This window comes from Poecilia reticulata, linkage group LG16 (assembly GCF_000633615.1).
Source record: "Poecilia reticulata strain Guanapo linkage group LG16, Guppy_female_1.0+MT, whole genome shotgun sequence".
Taxonomy (NCBI): Eukaryota; Metazoa; Chordata; class Actinopteri; order Cyprinodontiformes; family Poeciliidae; genus Poecilia; species Poecilia reticulata.
The window spans coordinates 12,975,987-12,995,807 of NC_024346.1; the positions used below are offsets into that span (position 1 = coordinate 12,975,987).

Consider the following 19,821-nt stretch of genomic DNA (forward strand, 5'->3'; position numbering starts at 1 on the left):
AATAAAAACAAGCTGCAAATTGCAGCAAGAATTTATTTGAATGAGAAAACCTGCAAATAATAGCATGGATGTGAAAACTTATGACGTTTATAAATGCTTAATAAATATTTTTGATTTGTTAGTGAAAACATCTTGATAGTGTCTTTCAGCATTCCGGCAGTTGGTGAACGCACAAAATCAAGGGCCGCAAATTGCCCGCGCACCGCACTTTGGACACCTCTGACCTGACATTGATAAAACAGGACCAATAAAACATTATCTTATTTTTACGAAATAAAAGCTATAACAGAAGGGATTATTCTACAAAAACAAATCTATTTCAAATATTATTCTGACGTAAATAAATGTCGCCAAACCGTCACTTATTTTAACATCCCGCGGGTCGTGATGCAGTTCTGGACGCCGTGGCCCCGGTGTTTCCCGAACTCGAGTCGAGTGGTTCCGAGAGAGGAGCCCGACATATTCTGATCATCTTCCAAATGTTGGTGCCCGAGTCGTGAAGTGCAGCTCCTCAGAGGAGGCAGGAAGGGAGGGAGAGCAGGCAAGCATTCCTGCAGAGACTCACCTCTGAAAGGCGTCCTTACATCAGCATCACCCTGACCGGCCGGCGGAAGAACGAGGTAGGCGGGTTATGGCTTTTTTATCCTCCCTGCATGAGCCGAGGAGTGTGTGTGGGTCCTGCAAATGTGTCTGGAGCGGGACGGGTTAAATTTTGCAGGTTTTTTTTTTTTTTTTTTCTGTTGGATGAGCTGTCCCGACTCGGATGTGACCGATCCACACTTTGAGCTGCCGTGCAGGTTTATCAGCGGAGAAGAAAGGTGTGAAATGATCTTCAGCTCTTTTTAAACCATCCAGGTATGGAACCGGCTGCAGGAGAGACCTAATTATAGTTTAAGAGCTAAAAATATATCTGCAAATATGCATATGGATGCAGAAATGACTTTATATATATATTTTTTTTTTAATCTATCCTTATGCCAAATATGTATTTAAATATATTTTAAAAATTCAAATATATACTCATTTAGATTATATCTGTATTACTAATTTTCTCTCTGGTGTCGCATAATGTCATTTTTCTTAGATAAATCTTGTAGGTTCTGGCCCGGAGCTTTCTCATTCTGCTTAATGACACTTTCATTTCTCAAAACAATTTCTTATAACGTGAATTTGTTGTATGCAGTCTTACTTTAGGCTTACACATATAAAGATATTCTGTTTTTCTGTTTAGTCTTCCTGCATGTATCTTGGACCCATCCCCTCCCTCATGTCCTCTGATTTTAATGGAGCTGACAGGTGCAAGCAATATGGTGGAAACATGTCTGATCCTTTAGTTCACTGCAGCTGAAGGAAATAGGTTATCAGCAGCTACAGGCTTCTGAGAGATAAATGTTGGAAATTAGAAATTTGTCCTGACAGTATGGTTATTTCATGTTTTTTCTGCCCTGTGTGAGAGGAGTAGTTTCTGAAAATCTTGAGTTTGCTGCACACATTAATCTTTTTCTCCTTATATAATGAAGCCTTTATTCCTTTTTTTGGGTTCCTCATAACTTATAAATGAGCACAGTTTGTGCCTGCGTGCATCCGAGCTGACTTAGAGTAGCCCTGCACATCATAGTTGCACTTGACCTCATGTCCTCCAACTCTTTTACAAAAGCATCAAAGTGAAAACGAAGAAGATGATGATGATGATGATGATGATGATGATGAAGGCACAGGGTTTGCTTTGTAGGCTCCCACACATCTGCAGTCACTGAAGGCCGGGGGGCGACAAAGACATGTCTGTCCCCGTTCAGCGAGCAGCGAGAGGAAAACACAGGAACAGGCCTTGATTTCTGAGTGGGATTCACTGGCTTGGATTGTAGAAGATGGTGATGATGATGAGGAGGAGGAGTGGATTAAAGAGACTTGATAAAGAAAGAGATGGAGAATCAGGGAGAAACTTAAGAAAATTGGGATATTTATAAAGAGAAGGCGGCCATATTGAGAGGAGGAGATTTATGAAAGAGAAAGAGGATGGAAAACTTACACCCAGATATGCAAAAGAAAATAGAGGCTGTTGGAGGAAACAATAAAAATGTAATTATTTAAACAGAGTATAAATGATAGCAAATTCAAAATTCATATTCAATTCAAATATACTTTATTTATCCCAAATAAACTTAATAGGTTTCCGAGTGCTGTGTCTGCAGATGTGTCTTATATCTATAGATGGATAGATGAATAGATATAGATATTATAGCAAATCATATTTATTATCTAAATCATAATTAGACACCTAATTAATGAGGAGAGAACATCTGCTTGTTTTCACTTGTATAAAGAATCAATGCAGAATATTAAAATCCGCATTTGTCCATATATTGGGGTTTTTATGCTTCCCTCAATAGATGCTGCTAATGTAATTAAAGTACAAAAACATCCTGTGTATTGTTTTCACATATAGAAAAAAGTATTTCTAATTATTCACCTTTTAAGATTAGCTCTGACAAGAAGCTGCGAATCAGATGCTAACTTTAGCTTTAGCCGTTAACGCATTGTCACTGTGTTTAAAAATCATTTGTCTCTCGCTTGTCTGCCTCACAATTAAGTTTTTTTTAGCCTTGAATATAAAATGTACACATTTTTGCCTGATTAAAAGGTGAGGAGACTTCTTTAAAGCTGTTGTAGCAACTTTGATGGGTTAGCCCAACGAGCAGTAGCCTCTGTTAAGATAACTTCAGGAACAACTTCCTTTGTAACTTCAAAATAAGAGCCTCAGATATAGTTACAAGTCAGGCTTAAAATCCTGGGCTCATAATAACAGTCTGAACCTTTTACACAAGACAAAGGCAAATACTGACAGCTGCTCATTTCCCGATAATTTGGCTTAATCAGGGATCATAATCTGCCATGTTTCATACAAATTAACTTCATCAAACGATTAGCAACAGAAACAGATCTTCCTAGAAAGATATACACTTAAATTAAATTGCATATCAGGTTTAATGAAAGTTTTTATGACTGTTTATCTTCATAACTCATGAAATACTTAACTGTAATGAAAAATAAAGTAATAAGTAAAGGGTCAAACGATGATTTGCTTACAGAAATGAAATTGTAATCTGCAGTTCTGTACTGAGGGTTTGAATTGACAAACTGAGCCTTAGTCAACATTTTGTTTGTTTTTATTTTGACAAGGACTTGCATCATCCGGCGGGACACTCTACCCAAGGCAGTTAGCCATAATACAGGAACATATATGCATGTATTTAGTTTTAGAAGCAAAAAATGACATTATAAACCTATAAAATGTAGATACAAATTAGTGCAATTGCTTTTTTGTGTGTCAATTTCTTGGTTATGCCTTCTAGTCATATGGCCCATATTGATAGCCACCACATCACCTGTACTTCTGTGTCGATATGTTTGTGCTCGGTTAGGACTCTTTTACTTCTTGCTTCAAAGCTTCCCAGAGACAGAAAAAAATATTACAGTTTTTTTTTTTTTCACATTTTGCTTCAGGATCTTGCTTTGAAACAGATTGCCAACGAGGCCAACTGCTGTGACAAACAGATGGACACGCTTCCCTTCCCTTTTGCACCACAGCCAACCAATCCTGCACCTCACATTACTGCTTTAATTAAATGTTCATTTCTGTCAGGAGCAGCAAGCAGTCATTTGTTTTGTTGCTGCAATCAGAGCATGATTGTGCACCTACACAGGACGTTTCAAACCCTCAGTATTAAGTTAAAAAGCCAGATTGGGACTGATCTCATCAATTGTAAATGTATTAATGGTTTGTCTGGCAGGAAACAATGCTTGGTGCAACACATTTGGTTTCAGATACAATAGAGTGAGTGGGCTGTTAGGCTCCCTGCCCGGAGTGAAGAGGCTTTCGTGACGTTAGAAACAGCATTTCTGGTTGTCAGATTATGACACAGTGCAAAATGCATTCATTAAATAACAGCGAGCAACGAAGAGCTGCTGTTCTCTGGAAACCTGCTAATATTACATGTCCTAGTTCTGGAGGTAACATTTGAATTATCTCCAGACAGACTGGCAGGTCTTATGGTGTCTTTCGTGTTGCAAAGAGACACTTTAATCTTTGCCGCATGTTTAATGGCCGCTGCAAAGTGAGACTGCAAGCACTGCAGGTGTCCCTCCCAGTCCTCTCCTGGGCTGTAAGAGAAAACTGCAGCAAAACCTTTTTCTCTACAAACCTTCATCATGTTTCCCCCCCAGATATATCTGCAACATCATCATAATTCCTCCTTCGGTGTTCCAGCGTAATTCTTCTGAGGAAAACAAACTTCCCGCTACCCTTTTTGCTTCTACACATTTCCTGACTTAAATTCAGCCGAGTCATTATTCTGCTCTCTATTACTTCATGCCTCAAGATTTATGAACTATTATGTTTTAATTAGGCCGAGCAATCATCAGTATATGACAATGCCAGATGGCCCTCATGAAAATGCGCATCCTTCTCCAAGTAATGACCTTTTTAAGACATGAGAGACTTTTGGGAAGGTCTTTAAACTGTTTCTTTGCCAAAAGCACAGCAGATTCTTAACTAAATGGAGGGTTTGCTGTAAAATCAAACAGCTTTCTCAACTGAATCGGCAATACAGAGAGATCTTATCCCTGTTGACCAACTGTAACCCGGAGACAATGTCAGATATGCTTAATTTGCAGAGGCTGCAAGAATCTCTGCAGACAGATCAGATGGCATGAAAAAGAAGGAAAGAAAGGTTGGATTATAGAAAGAAGGGAAGGAATGAAGCAAAGAGAGAAGCAAAGACATACAGAAAGAAGGTTTAAATTTCTCTTTTCCATTCTTGTTGCAGTAAACAACTCTTTCTGTCAGCTGTTTTCATGCTGCACCGTTCGTCTTTCATCACTGCAGCTTTTTCTTTCCTCTCCTGAACTTGTGAAATCAGAACCACACATATCTGGAAAAAGTTAAGATGCAACTTAAACTTATCAGTTTCTCTGATTTTACTTTTTATAGGTTTATGTTTGAGTAAAATGAACATTGTTCTTTTAATCTATGGGCTACTGACAACATGTCTCTGAAATTCCCAACAAATATTTAGCATTTATTTGCAAAAAAAGAGAAATGGTCAAAATAACCAAAAGATGCAGAGCTTTAATGCAAAGAAAACAAGTTCATATTAATTTAGAGACAACAATACTAATGTTTTAACTCAGGAAGAATCCAGAGATCAATATTTGGTGGAATACATTTTGTATTTACAGTGTCAGGCAGAAGTTCACACACATTTTCAGTGTTAATTATTTCTTTTAATTAACACTGAAATAATTGCAATAATTATTGCAATTATTTCTTCTCAAGGGTGAAATGTTTATACACACAAATTTTAAAAATAAAACTTCCCAGCAAAAGTTTGAATTTACTGGGGATTAAGAAAAAATCCAAACAAGTTTTGGAGTGTTTGGATCCAAAACAGAATTCTGGTGTAATTCTGTCAGGATATTTGACCGCTGTCCTAATGAGAAATGGAAGACGTCAACTAAATTAAATTGTCTGGTTTTATGGCATGCCTGCAGCTTTTAAGAATAATCGATAAATGTTGAATATAGGCTGGTTTATCCCGATGTGTGTTTGGGAGCATCTGACACCCATCACAGACTTCTCAATATTTATATAGAACCTTTTGAATTTTGAATAAAGTTTTCTATTATTTGCTGATTTGCTTTCTTTAGTAAATGCCATAATTTACTGATTGCAAAGCATCAGTATAATCATGTTGTACAAAGGTATTAGTCAGGACAAGAGAACAAAAAAAAGACACCATATCATATATACAAAACTGTATAATTCTGTATAATTATACAGTTTTGCTTCTAATGAACAATAAGATGTTTAAATCTGGTTTATGTACATGGCTAGTTTATATGTTTTGTGGTCTGATGAAAACAAACTCAAACTTTTGGTCATTAATTCAAAGTGCAAGTTTGGTACAAAAATAACAGACTTTCATGATCCAAGGTTACATTTGTTCATGAAAAGTTGTAAATTCTAGTCATTTTTACTAGAAAGCTGAGGATGAAGAGGGATTTACCTGGTTATATTTCTTTTGTTATAATTACACAAAAAAATTTTTTTTTTTGTTATTTGTATTGTTCCTTACCTGACTGAAACAAAAAAAAAACTCTCATTGTTTTACTTTAATATCGGAAGGCCCTGCTTTTTTGGAATGGTGCAGCAGTGTCGCAATCTGAGAAGTTTGACCAAATATTAAAGTTAAGATGTGGGATGCTATGAAAAAGCACTGAATTAGTGGAATGTGGATTTGAATTATACAATGTTTTTACAAAACGTTAGTTTGTCACACTCATGCTACTGTCTTATTGCAGCTCTAACAGATTTGCTTGTTTGTCAGATTACATTTTCCAAATTAAAGGTGGAACAGGATTTAAAGAGATTTATGTTGGCCTCATTTTTCTACACCACAAGAACTATTTCATCAGGAATGTGGACACTTTATATTTTCTAGATTTTGAGGTGTGTGTGTGTGTGTGTGATTAAGTCACTGCAGTAAAATAAAAAAATATGTTTTAATTAGTTTTATACATATCTACAAAGAGCACAATTAAAAACAAGTCTTTTTGTATTAAAACTGTAAACATCTGTGTATATTTTGTTCCTTTTCAGATACGAGGGAATCTTCCAAAATGACGCCAGTCACAGTGATCATGCTCAGTTTCCTTATCTCTGCAGGTATGTGGAGTAAAAATCAAAGTTTCTGATGCATTAACAAACATTTCAAACAATTTTTACTGTACAGCTTCATTTTATGTTTTGATTTTAAATTTAATGTTATACTGGCGAGTGTGAGACGGTCTATTTAAGGAAGTGATATCTAATAATATTAATTAGTTTGTTATGCTAGAAAAGGAAATGACTGATTGAAAAGAGATCAAATGTTTTCAAATAGTTTTTTATGCTGTTTTGTTTGATCTTGCAGCTATCTCTGCCCCTCTAAAAGGTAAAAGTGCCTATTATCACCACATCGCATGATTCTGATGCATCACTTAAGAGGTCTCCTCTCCCTCTGAGTGGAAATGTTTACTGTACTTACTTTCTCTTTTTTTCCGATGCAGAAACAGAGGAATCCGCAACTCTATTCCAAGGAGAGGATTTCCACATCCGGCTGCCGTCACAAGACATGGAGGTCACATTCAAGAACCGTTCCGACCCTCGGAAGACCTCGGTGCTGATGAGGGGCGGCAAAGTAATCAGCACTCGGGTTAAACCCACCCTGGACTCCAACTACATCAACATAGAGGGAGTGGGTGAAGGGGACGAGGGGCTGTACATCCTGAAGGACTCAAAGGACCCGAGTGTCATCAAGAAAATTTCACTAATAGTCCGAGGTACGGAGCAACACGACACATCGGGAACTTTCAGGATGCGCTGGAAGGGGTGAACTTTATCTGCTGAAAACTGGAAACATGAAGCACACTTTGATTTGATTGATTTATTTCAAACAGGTTCCAAACAACACAAGCAATCAGTAAGACAGAGAAAAAGGATTTTGTTTACCTCGACTTTATTGTTTGAAAAGGAGTAGAAAGAAGTGAACACCTACTCTTTATCTCAATTTAATGAAATATAAGCTGAAATATATTACTTACCAAATCAGTAATTATCAGAAATTTGAAATTAAAATTATACTTATGTGCCTGTTCAATATACTGTGCTAACGAACCAACAAGTAAATTATATTTTTGACACAATAAAGAAAGTTTAGAGGTTTTCAAAGTGTGTGGAGAGCTAGCCTCCCCCTCCACTCCCAACCACATTGTTGCTTGTATTTCTGTAAACTTTCTGCTCTTCTTATACTCGAGGAGGAATTCGATTGGCTCTAAGAGTTTGTGGTGAATGAACAGGCAAAACAATAAATTTGATTTACGTTGCAAAAATGCAAATAAACAAATAAATTAATAAAAGGACATATAATTACCTACAGACAAAATTATAACAATGACAGAAACACAGCTGGTGGCTGGATGAATGGCTGTGAAGTTGGCTAAATGTCTGTTACTTTATATTTTTCCTCTTGTTGCGTCCCTCTAAAGAGCTCTGGTGCCCCCTGGTGGCCCACGCCCCACACTTTGAAAGGCCCACTGCAGCTCTGCCATCGCCAAGAAGTTCTTCTTTTATACCTTACTCATATAAAATTTGAGATTTTGGGCTTTTGGGAGAGATGGACAGAGTGAGATTTCAAACCAGCAACTCACTGGTTACATGATAAACGTTCACCTCCTGAGCCATTGCACATAAAATGAATAAATCAGTAATTCTTTGCAACTTTTATAATATTTGTTAAAACTGTCACCATGATGTGATCGTATAATATGAGACAGATAATCTAGGAAAAAATCTGGCTCCTTTGCTTTCTCGCAGTGCTGCTTTGCTGTCTGAGGAAATACGTCACTCCCAGTAAAAAGCAGCCAATCAGAGCCAAGAGTAAGGTGTTAGCGCTGTCAGTCATGCTCGTGTACACGTTGCTTAATGTGTTAATGGTGGGAAACAAACTTACAGACACAAGAACACCATTTATCCGCCATCTTCTGTCATGCTAACTAGTCTAAACATTAATTTCTGGCTCTGTTGTGATGAACCAGCTGTAAAGAACAAGGGGGAGGGTCTGAGCAGCGTGTACATGAGAATAATTGACAGCACTAAGACCCTCCTCCTGGCTCTGATTGGTTGTTTCTGACCCAGCGGTTTATTTTTGTAGTTACTAAAATAGTTTTAGCATGTATAACACAATTTTTTTTTATATTAAAGTTACATACCCAAGCTTTAATGTGGATTTTTTTCCTCTCTAAAATGGGTTTACTTAAATAAAAATGTGCACCTTTTATGCAGTGTGTGATTACACTACTGCCACAAAAGGTTCAATTTATTTAATTTATTCAAATCTTAACCAGAGGTTATAATTAAAGTGGAGGGCACTGAATGGTTTTCTACTTTAGGCCCCAGGCCAGCGTCAGAGTCACTGTGTTGTCACGTCAATCACTTCTTTTCCCAGTCAGATAAATCCAGCGCAAACACAAGAGACTGAATCACAATTTAAACTCAGAGTGTGGATGAAAGCGACTGTTGTAACTGAGTGCAGAGCCACATGAAGGGTGTAATGTGAGCTAATGAAGAGGTGCATTTGGTTTTTGACAGTAAGAGCAAAGCTGGAGATGTCAGGCAACAATTATCCAGCTCTTTACCCGTCCCTATTTCCGTCCGTCCCCTCTGTTTTCCTGTCCTTATCTTGTCTCTTCTGTCTTTCCTTCTGTTTAGTTTTGTTCGTACCCTATCATTCTCATTATACCCTGATATTTTCGGGTCACTGCTCCTTTCCTTTTGTGCATTTAGTCCCTTTTTTTCTACATCTGCCAAGCTGTTTTTCCTTCCTCTTCCCTTCACAGTACCGTTTTCCTGTCATTTCTTATTTCAGCTCAAACAAATAATCCAGCCTCATTGGCCTTTGTGAAATTGTCAGGCACTTTCCTGTCAACTCTATTTAAATTTGCTGCTCCCGTTCACTCGTAGATAAAATGCTCATCCCCTTGTTTTGCCTTCCAGACTGCACCCTCGAGCAAATCAGCAAATATGGCGGGAACTTCCATATTCCAGTGCTGAATGTGAACCCCCCCATCACTCTGGAGTACAAACCCAGTTCAGTGGAGGCCAACCTGACATCCAGGTAGAGTCGGCACAATCGCACTGACTTTCTGAACCCAAGAGTCAGAACTGACATTTTTCAGCCTTGACGCACATGCGCTGAGACAAGTCTGAGACGCATCGAGAAAAAGGTTGAGGAAGGTTCACCGTCTTCGACTTTCGCCCTGCAGACCGGCGATGGTGGTGCTGACGGCCACTGGGGTCTCCACCGAGCATTACCGAGATCGCATCACCGTTGGCGAGCGATCCATCACCGTCAGCGCGGTTACAGGCGCCGACGAGGGCAGCTACACCGTCAGGGACAACAAGGGGGTTATCAAACAGAAAGTGTGCCTGAATGTCAAAGGTGAGGACAGCAGATGAAGGCTGAATATTTATCTTTGCCCATGCATTCTGTCTTCATTCAGGATGTTGTTGTTGCTCCAGTTTCATGCTCCCCCTGCATGCTTTAATGGCTTTTTAAAGACTCAAATCTTAATGGTAGGCTAATGCACTTGCAGTCTGTAAACAGAGAGACTGTGAAGTTATCAGATTTCCTCCCTTCTCTATTGTCTCTTGCAGAGCACACAAACTTTGTGAACCTTCCTCTTGATGAGAGGCTGAAGATCAACCTGATTCTGAACAGCTCCCTGATCCAACTCCACTACACCCGAGACTCGGAGTCCTCAGCCGTCCTGCTGATGGATAAGGGAGAGTTCACAAGTGTAACTATAAACAGTCTTATTTTCTCCAAAGTTATTGCAAGATATTAGAACCGCTGTGTTGGGTTGCAAAAAACAACCCATTCTAGGTTCTTTTTGGTTGGATGACATAATAAGAGGAGATGCGCAGCAGCTGCAGGGACACAAAGAGACTTCAAGAAATTAACTAATGTGGCAACAACTTACCAATATTAACAAATGTAGTACAAATATGACAAGATGTCAAACATAAATGACCAAGTAAATGATCTAAACACAAACACCTGTGGAACGTGACAATAAAATCTCTATACTGATTTTGTTTCAGCTTGTTTGGTCAAACTATAAATGTTAAAATGTTGCCCATCGTTGCTCATTTCACTGACTAGAGAAATAAACGTGGAAATCTCTTGAGTCATTTCTTGTTTCTTAGATTTCTAAACAGCAGAAAACAGTAATGAATTCTCTAATAGAAAATGGGACAAAATAATAAAGCAATGTAATTGGATTAGAGTTTAAAGTATTTATTTATCTTGTTTTATTACTTCTCCATATGGTGAGTTAGCTATGACAATAGCTTATATATTAAATACCCCAAAACAATATCTCTGTCTACTTTTATCACCTGTTTCTTCATTCTTTTTTCAGTAGGACATTTATTAATCCCATTACATGCACTAAGATGTCGGCTCATCTTATTCATGTTTTCTAATTAAACGCCTTGTTTCGTTCCAGGCTCAAGCAGATCTTGGTTTCAAGGACCGCCTCTCTGTGGAGGGTTCGATGGTCTTTCTAAATCAGATCAAGAGCTCAGATCCTGGACTCTTTAAGATCACAGACCTGCAGGGATTCACCGTGTCCACCGTCCATCTGGGACTGAAACGTAAGCCGGGAATAGAGAATAGATTGGTGCCACAAGTCATGACTTTTGGTTTAAAACTTAATAAATTATACAAAGTGATTAAAAAACATTTGACCTACACAGAAAAGACTGAAGAGATTTCTGATGAGTCGTAATTGACAACTCTGAAATGTTGATCCCACTGCAAGGAATCTGAGACCTGGGCTGATGTGATCCACTAGACCACACGTGTCAAACTTAAGGCGCGTGGGCCAAATCCGGCCCGCCATAGCTTTTTATGTGGCCCTCTGGATTCTAGACTAAACACCAAATGTGCTTAAACATTAAGTTATCAATAAAATCAATGCAGTTTTTATCTGTTTACTGACAAATTATATCAATCAGTCCCTCCAGTTTCTTGAGAATTATCGTGGAAATTCACACATAAATACATAATTGTGAGTTTATTGCAGAATTTTTTCAAAATTTCTCAAAAAGTTTCTTACTTGTACTAAACAGTCTTAGCTGATGTCATATTATTGTCCACCGTCATAAATAAGAGCAAATATCGTAAATATTTCCAAAATAGTACCACAAACACTGTGATTTATGATTTTTTGCAACAAAAAAAAAAAAATATCACAAAGAGTATCACAAAATCCTGGAGGGACTGAAAAGCTGTTAATTTGAAGAATTCATTGATATGCTAACAGTTTGTGAACAGGTTTTTATCAATGCATTCTGACACAACCGGCCCTTTAAGAGCATTCATGATTTTAATTTGCCTAAAATGAAAATGAGTTTAACATCCTGATCTAGACCATCCAGGATGACCAGTAATAGCCAGTAAAGTGATTTGAAGACTGGTGTCATTTTCCCAGCGTTGGTCAGCAGCCTGGCTGATACCATCAGCGCTCACATGACAGACAGACTGTGATGCTACATAATTCAAGCTGGGTGCCTGGAGAGCCGTTTCCATCGCATGGCTCTCCATACGTTACACTCATTTTTCAGAAGACATACGTTTTTGATGCCCCTTTGTTTAAATGTAAAGTATTTAAAAACTTTACCAGCACAATCTTTAAAATCTTTAAAGATTTTAAAGATTTTTCTTCTTTTTATTAAGAATAAGTAAATTTGTTGCTAAACTGCCTTTTCAATTATTTCTCTTTTTCAGAATTGTTAAGCTAGGTATTGGTCTACTGTATAACCTAAGCAGGTTTGAACATGACAGTTTTTGCCTCCTAAAGAAATGTTACGCTCTGTACTTTCAACACACATCTTACAGAAATGGGGTTGTGTGTTTTTTTTTTCTTCTCTCTTGATAAGGAGGAATTTATCTTTAGTTGCTATAACTCAATATGCTACTTCTCTCTGCCTCCCCACAGCCTACAAAATGGAGTCCCTTTATGTGGCCATCATTGCCCTGCTGGGCCTGCTGGCTTTCCTTCTGCTGGTTTGCCTTCTGTCCTGCCTGATCAAAGTGAAGAAGAGGGCCAAGAGGGCCGCTGCACTGGAGAAACTGGCTCAGAACGCTGGCAAAGAAGACGAGGGCGAGGCCTTTAGACAGGTCTGGTATATTCACAATCACATGTGACAACGAAGGTGTCTCCAATGCAATTACTAACCTTCATGTGTTTGTGCTGCATCGTTACAGGTGGTCAAGAACATCACTAAACTCAGCGAGGAGTCCAAGCATTCCCAAGCGGACAACACAGAGAAATCTCAAAGCACTGAGGTGGACATCAAGGTAAGGAGACACCACACCCCGTTCTTTGAGCTAAGACAGAGAAGTTTTAATAATGACTGAATATTTTTTATGCTGTTTTCTGCCGTTTAGACAGTTGCAGCTTATTCAGAACGCTACTGCTAGAGTCCTGACTAAGATCAAGGAAGTGGATCACATCAGTCCAGGTCTCAGATTCCTTGCAGTGGCTTCCTGTGCAACAAAGAAGAAAAGCGTTGAATGATTTAGGGCCAAAATGTGTCTCTGATCCGTTCACGTTTTATGAACTGTTCTGACTTCTTGGGTCTTCTGGGAGTTATCTTATTTTCCTGAAAAGGTTAAAGTAAACATGCAGATTTTCTGCACCACAACAAACTCCCAGAAAACCCGAGGCCTGCCCTAACCTTCAGTTCTCCTAAGTTAAGGCTGAAACTGTTTCTGTTTGCCGCGGCCTTTTGTTGAGTTAAATATGTTTCAACCTCAATCCAAAGCCTGCAGCCAGCCCATGCCCGGCACATTGTAGCTGAGCTCTTCCAGCTCTTCTCTTTGCAATTTCAGCTTACTCCTTCCTTCTTTCCTTTCCTGCTCTGTCTGCAACAGATGGACTCGACTCCAGTTTGTCGTGGACATGAATATGATGCTAATTTAAGTCTTTCAAAGGTTAATTTTAATGGTTCTGCTTACAGGGTGAAGTGACGATACGGGTTTTCAATAGGAAAGGGTGTTTGGAGATTTAATTTACTGTGGAGTTTCTCTAACACATACAGGGTCTAAATTATACTCTCACTAATTTGAGGATAAAAGCCTGTATCAGTTTGAGCCTCTGTAGTTTGGAGAAACCAATTCTGGTTTTTCAATGAAGTTGGTTTAAATGTGTCTTTGAAAGCCTTAAGTTAGTGTGATACTCAAACCCATGATCAGTGTACGTAAACGTCTCACCTGCACTCTGCAACTTGAGCAGCTAATAATGTTCGCTGGTTGTCTGTGTGAATGCAGGGTCTGGAGGTTTCTTCTAAAGAGGTTGGCGTTGGTAATCTGGAGACCAGTGACTCCGGCGTTGGCTTCAACACCGCTCTCCCGCTCGATACTGACACCGATGTCCCCGATCAAATCCCCGATTCTGAGGCTGTAAGCATCTCTGTTGCTCCTGAAATCAAACCAAGCCCTCCTTCTGCTGCTAAGTCTAAGCCAGCTGCTCCACCGGTACCAGAACCTAAAGCAAGCCCCGTCCCTGAGACGAAAAAAGCCCCGGACCCGCCCGTCGAAGCAAAGCTGGACACACCCAAACCAGTAGATGCTAAACTTAGCCCAACCCCGAGCACGAAGTCTGGTTTGAGTCCAGCTGAAACAAAACCTGCACCCAGTCCAAGTCCAGAACCCAAGACTGGACTGAGTCCAGCTGATCCAAAACCTGCTGCTAGTCCAAGTCCAGAACCCAAGATTAGTCTAAGTCCAGCTGATCCAAAGCCTGCACCCACTCCAAGTCCAGAACCGAAGATTTCTGCGCCTGCAGCCACCACTCCAACACCCGACGCTAAGAGTCCAGCAGCTTCAACTCCTGAGCCCACCAAACCGAGCCCAGCAGAACCCATCACCAATGGCACACCAGAGCCGGGACCCAATTCCAAAGTAAGTCCGGATCATGCAGAAATCATCAAAGACCCAACTCCAAAGGAGGTTTCCACTAAAACCCACGAAGTGGAGCTGAAGTCCAGCAGCGTCGTGCCAGAGGGCAGCAAAGACGGCGCCGCAGCCGAGGGTCCGACTACGACCTGAAAACCGCTGCTCCGAAAACATGAGGAACCCCCACAGATCCCCGTCTACCACCACCGCAGACAATCAAACACCCCCTACCAAAATGGTGAGGAAACCACAGCAAGCTGGGGCGATGGCGACACTAAACCCACAGTGATACTCTAACCTGGGAGACTTTCTGACTGACACACAGTTTAAGTAACTAAAGTGGCTTTTAATCTTTAACCGTTTCAGTTTTGCCGCCTCATTTTCTATTGATTTTACAGGAAAAACTGCCAAACTGCAAATTAAAACATTTGCAGAGTTTACAACTAAAATATTAACTCCACATGAAGTGTTTTATAGGATATCCACAAAAAAAAAAAAAAAAAGGGTTTACGGCATTTTATCATATCAGTGTAGCAAAAATTTCGTATTAACCTTGAACTAACCGCTGGTTTCCATTGAGACGACTGATCCTCTAACAGCATGTGGATAAAACTCACTAAACGAAACTTTTTCAGCCTAAGCATGGACGCATTAAATGCTGACATTATTGATACTGAAGCGTCCATAATAACAAGATTTTCATAAATTTAACCAAATAGAAAAACTTAGCACAAATATTATAAAATAATATATTCCTTTTCTTAACCACTACTAATAGGACTTTATGCAGGGATTCAAAAAAACGCCTTAGATGGTTGAAATGTGTTTTAGCAGAAAATCCCTAAGTCCTGGTGATGTAGTTTTGGTCAAACCCTTATGTGGTTTTATAAATGACTTTGTTTAAGTTACAGCCATATTACAATTCACTGTCCAAACTTCCTTCACTTCCTTCCTGTTTCTGCTTCGTTTTGATTTTCCAAGGAGGAAATTCTGACATAAATCCCAAACACGTGGAACGCGATTCCTCTAGGAAAATGTTTATTTGTTTTTCCTTGCTAATTTTCCTCTTTTGTCTGTTTTCTTTTACTTTAAAGCCATTTAACCAGATCTTTCCTTCGATAGTACATTCAACTAAAACTTGAAAGTCTGAATTTATGAGAAGCCGAATACAAAACAATCAGAACAATGTCACCTACACTTTTAACCAGAGAGATCTGCATAGTTTTGTCATTACTATGAAAACGAACAAGTACAATTGTTTGAAAATAAATAGTTACAGTCATAGATTAAAGAAAGTCTTTTGTATTATGATTCAGAAGACAGAGTCTAATTGAGTTGTATAGAATCAAATACAACGGAAAGCTGAAATTCTGGCTGGACCATCGGCAACGTCAAGTTCACTGTACAATGTGGTTGCCAGACATGTAAAACTTACTCAACTCTGCAGGAGTAAAGGTTTGTATCTTATTAACCCACACATGCAATCTTTATGCGATTGTGTTAGCTGGTTGAAAATGGGATTGAATATGTTTGTTAATAGTAGTTACCATCACAACAAGTAGAAGATCCCAGTGGATTCCTCTTACAGGACAAATCGGACCCAGCACATGTTAATGTGTTTTGGTGGCAGTGACAAAGAGCAAAAATCTCTCTCTGTTTTGAGAGGTCTGATTTTTGAAAAACTGAAGGAGTTAACATTTACCTTCAGTGTCCTTTGGTGTCTTTATTTCACCTAAATACAGATTATTTTAAATTAACAGCTAGTCCGAGAGGGGCCAAGATTAAACTGAACCTCTACTGTCCCAAAACAAATAAGTGTAGAAACGTTTAAACCAGTTTCAATTGCATTAAATGGTTATTTAAACAGAAGCTAATTGTTATTGATCTGGGAAATGGAGCTCTGTGGTCCACCACAAGCCTTCAAATGTGAAACGCACTGAGAGAGCAACCTCCAAAGTGTTCAAGCTCAGAGCAACTCACATATAAAGTGTTGCGTAGTGCAAAAGTACTGCATCGGTTTGTATTAGTGCTATGTTGTTGATTTTTACTCTTTCTTACTTTTATAATAGACAGTTTCTCTGACCAGAATCGCTTTACAAGTTTCATTCTGAGTCCACGTTTCACGGAGGAAGATTATTGGTGGTGCACCGCCTCCAAACTTTACCATGTATATAAACATGATCATTTTAGTAAATAACCAGTGAAAATGTGACAATGGTTTAAAGATTTCTAGGTAAGTAATGACATTAACCAGTGTGTTTTTTCTAAAGGAGTAGAAGTTCATTTTGGTCTTGGCACCAACTAATCTGAATTCAAATGAGTTATCTACTGCAGGTTGGATGTTAATTAGCTGTAATCTTTAACTTGACTTCGGTGTGAGGTTTTTATTTGTGCTTTCACACCGTCTCTTTTAAACTGGTTTGAGTGGGTCCGGCGGTTAATGCAACCAAAACAATTTCATTGTAAGTTTCCCCCCCATAAAAAACAGGTGCATAATTATTTATTTAAGGAAATTAATTTTTCTACCTCGTGTTTCCCTGGTGCAGGTTTCATATCCTGGAATTACCTAAAAACTTTGGAAACATGGAAGCAGCACAAAATGACTCAAAGTAAATCACTCAGCTGGCCTTCCTCTGTAGTTTTTCCTGAAAGTTCATCCTTAGACGTAAATGATGATGATTTCTTAAAAAGCCATAAAACAAGATGTCAGATTTGATACAAAGACGACACAAATTGAAATTATGTACGTGTATAAATGTGCCTCAGAGTCGTACAAACCAACGTCTACAGTCAGAATGAAAATTTGTGATGTAAATCACTGTATGGGACTTGCCTGGATCTGTGTGGGAACCACTGTCACATTTGGCAATACTGACAATAACCTTTATATAAACACACACACACACACATGAAAAAACACACACTGTAAATAATGCATGTTTGCCAGTTTAACCCTTCAGTGGCTGAATGTTCCTAATGTATAAAGCACTTCTTGTCTCACATTAAACAAATAAAACCTGAACTAATTCAAATTTTCACCCCAACCTTAAATCTAATATATAAATGCTTTTACAGATACTATGTGTACTAATCTTCACTAATGTCTTGAACTAATGTAACAACCCAGATATTAGCTCCTTTTAGCACAGTTACCAGTGAAACATATCTCTTATACTGTATTAAACATGCTTAGCCTACGTCACTTTACGCATCGACCGCAGCATGCCCAAGACATGTTCTGAGCTTCTTATCATCCATAAAGTCGTACCTGTGCGAAGTGATATATCAGTGTTGCAGTTGTTGTGTGTCCGGGACCCGTCTGTTGCGTCTGTGTGCCTACGGTTTGGTTTAGGACGTATAAATGATCAAGCGTGTGCTGAATCTATGCACTGGCGGTTTGTACAGAGTGAAATATGTACTGTCTGTGTGTTTGGTATCCATGTGCCTGCTCAAACTGTGTTTCAAGCCAAGAGTGTGGATGTGTTCAGAACCACAAAAAGAAAAAAAAAAAAAAAAAAACTAAACACAAAGTAAAGTATTGATATTTGAGCTCGTTTTGTTTTTGTTTCAGTGCCTACGATGTTTATTGGATTGTCTTTAGTCGCTTCCTGGTGGCAAACAGGATGTTCTCACAGGACAGTTTTTACACACCTGAACGCCGCTTCTTCACCTAAAACAAGCTTCTGTGAGTGAGTGAGTGAGTGAAAGCAAAGAGGAAAATGTAACTTTATTTTACGATGTGTAGCATGCAGATTGCTAAATATGCTTTATTTTACTAGCTTGACTCTGAGAGTTTATTTAGGAATTAACAACAGCAGCAAATTCATTTGAAAAATTGCTGTTGGTTGTTCAGTCAATAAGTGATGGCTAAAATATAGTTATTAATAATATTATTAAAATATCTTCAATGATTGATGATGTGTAAAAAGCATTTTAATAAATGCAATATTCTACTGCAGCAGCATAATCTCACATTAAGTATTTGGAAAAATCCAACTTGACATTTAGTTAGAGAAACAAAAAATGCAAGTTTTAATAAAATAACAAGGGTCACAAACAAAACTGATCCATACTTAAAAGTTTATGTAGATCAAAGAATATAGATAGTTTAAGCCATTGATCCATGACTGTCTGTTTTCCTTTATACATATTATGTAGGCCTACTTTTTCTTGACCACTTGATGGAAAGGATCAGAGGATATGCAATTCAAGAAAGGCAGGCTTGTGATGGTCTTTACAAATTAGAAAAAGTCTTAAAGAAATTGCTATGTACCTTAAGTTGCCAATGTCTACAATAAAAAAAAGGATAAAATTTAACAAACAAAGCTGATAAGTTTATCTCGGTACCGGTCACATTGAAGACAGAACTTAAGATTAGAGGCATTTTTGTGTCATCAAGTTGCCATAAAATTCATCAGACATTGTAAACGTGGCAAGCATGGCAGGAAAATAATAAGATTTATTCTGATCAAATTAAATTAAAGCATGGGGTGTTTGCTACCCTGTGCCATTATCTGGAACTGTGAACTTTATCCAGATTGAGTCTTGTGAAAACTAACATTACTGGGGTTTTGTGGAAAACAAAAGACTGATGTTCAAAACACAATATCTGTTTCCTGTTGTGAAGTACAGTGGAGGCTCTGTGATGCTGTGTTCATGCTTACTCTGCAAAAACACGACATTTTACAAAGAGTTTTTTGGTCTATTTTCTAATACAAATATCTTAGTTCACTTGGAATAAGACACAACTAACTTACATGTAGCTTTTCAGTAAGATAGAGTAGCTTGTTTTAAGTGAACAATTCCTTAATATTGATGACAAAAGTATCAGCTATAAATGAAATAATCTGCCACACATGTCAAGTTATATGGAGAAAATATCTTATTGCATAACTAGAACTGGAACTTTTTCATCAATACTAAGGAATTATTGGCTTGAAATAAGCTCCTGCATCTTGCTGACATCTTACTTATAAATCAGTTTTGTCTTATTTCAAGGGTACTGAGACATTTGCAGTAGAAACTACATTAAAAATTCTTGGTAAGACTTTGTCCTGTAAGTGGATGGCATCGTGATTTCTTTCTCTCCTGCCAGTTGTGGGCCTGGTTCGTTCAGGATGCCTCACAAGTCCATCGTAGGGCGCCAAAATGACACACACTGTCCCACACCTAAAGCCATTTCAGAGTCAAACCAACATTCATGATATCCAGAGAGAACCAAAGCGTGCTAAACATGCAAACCTGATGCAGAAAGATCACC

The 19,821-nt window shown here is 38.5% G+C and overlaps 1 protein-coding gene across 2 annotated transcripts; it reads left to right on the forward strand.

Annotated features, from left to right (window-relative positions):
* The first annotated feature begins 98 nt into the window (after positions 1-98).
* Positions 99-18,080, forward strand: LOC103477959 (neural cell adhesion molecule 1). 2 transcript variants are annotated; one of them, XM_008431345.2, is made up of 11 exons: positions 99-620; positions 6,659-6,724; positions 6,972-6,992; positions 7,108-7,380; positions 9,593-9,713; positions 9,862-10,037; positions 10,253-10,395; positions 11,107-11,254; positions 12,601-12,782; positions 12,870-12,962; positions 13,935-18,080. In XM_008431345.2, exons 2-11 carry the CDS (start codon positions 6,679-6,681, stop codon positions 14,712-14,714), a joined length of 1,983 nt encoding a protein of 660 aa, XP_008429567.1. In that variant the 5' UTR covers positions 99-620; positions 6,659-6,678; the 3' UTR covers positions 14,715-18,080. The 2 variants fall into 2 exon arrangements, with proteins under 2 accessions (XP_008429567.1, XP_008429566.1); XM_008431344.2 differs by lacking the exon at positions 99-620 and adding an exon at positions 722-855.
* The last annotated feature ends 1,741 nt before the right edge of the window (positions 18,081-19,821 follow it).

Bases quoted from the DNA above. Each gene is read 5' to 3' on its own strand.
- LOC103477959 (XM_008431345.2), top strand. From the start codon at position 6,679: ATGACGCCAGTCACAGTGATCATGCTCAGTTTCCTTATCTCTGCAG. The intron at 7,381-9,592 runs GTACGGAGCAAC...TTTGCCTTCCAG, and splicing joins AATTTCACTAATAGTCCGAG to ACTGCACCCTCGAGCAAATC. The intron at 12,783-12,869 runs GTCTGGTATATT...GCATCGTTACAG, and splicing joins AGGGCGAGGCCTTTAGACAG to GTGGTCAAGAACATCACTAA.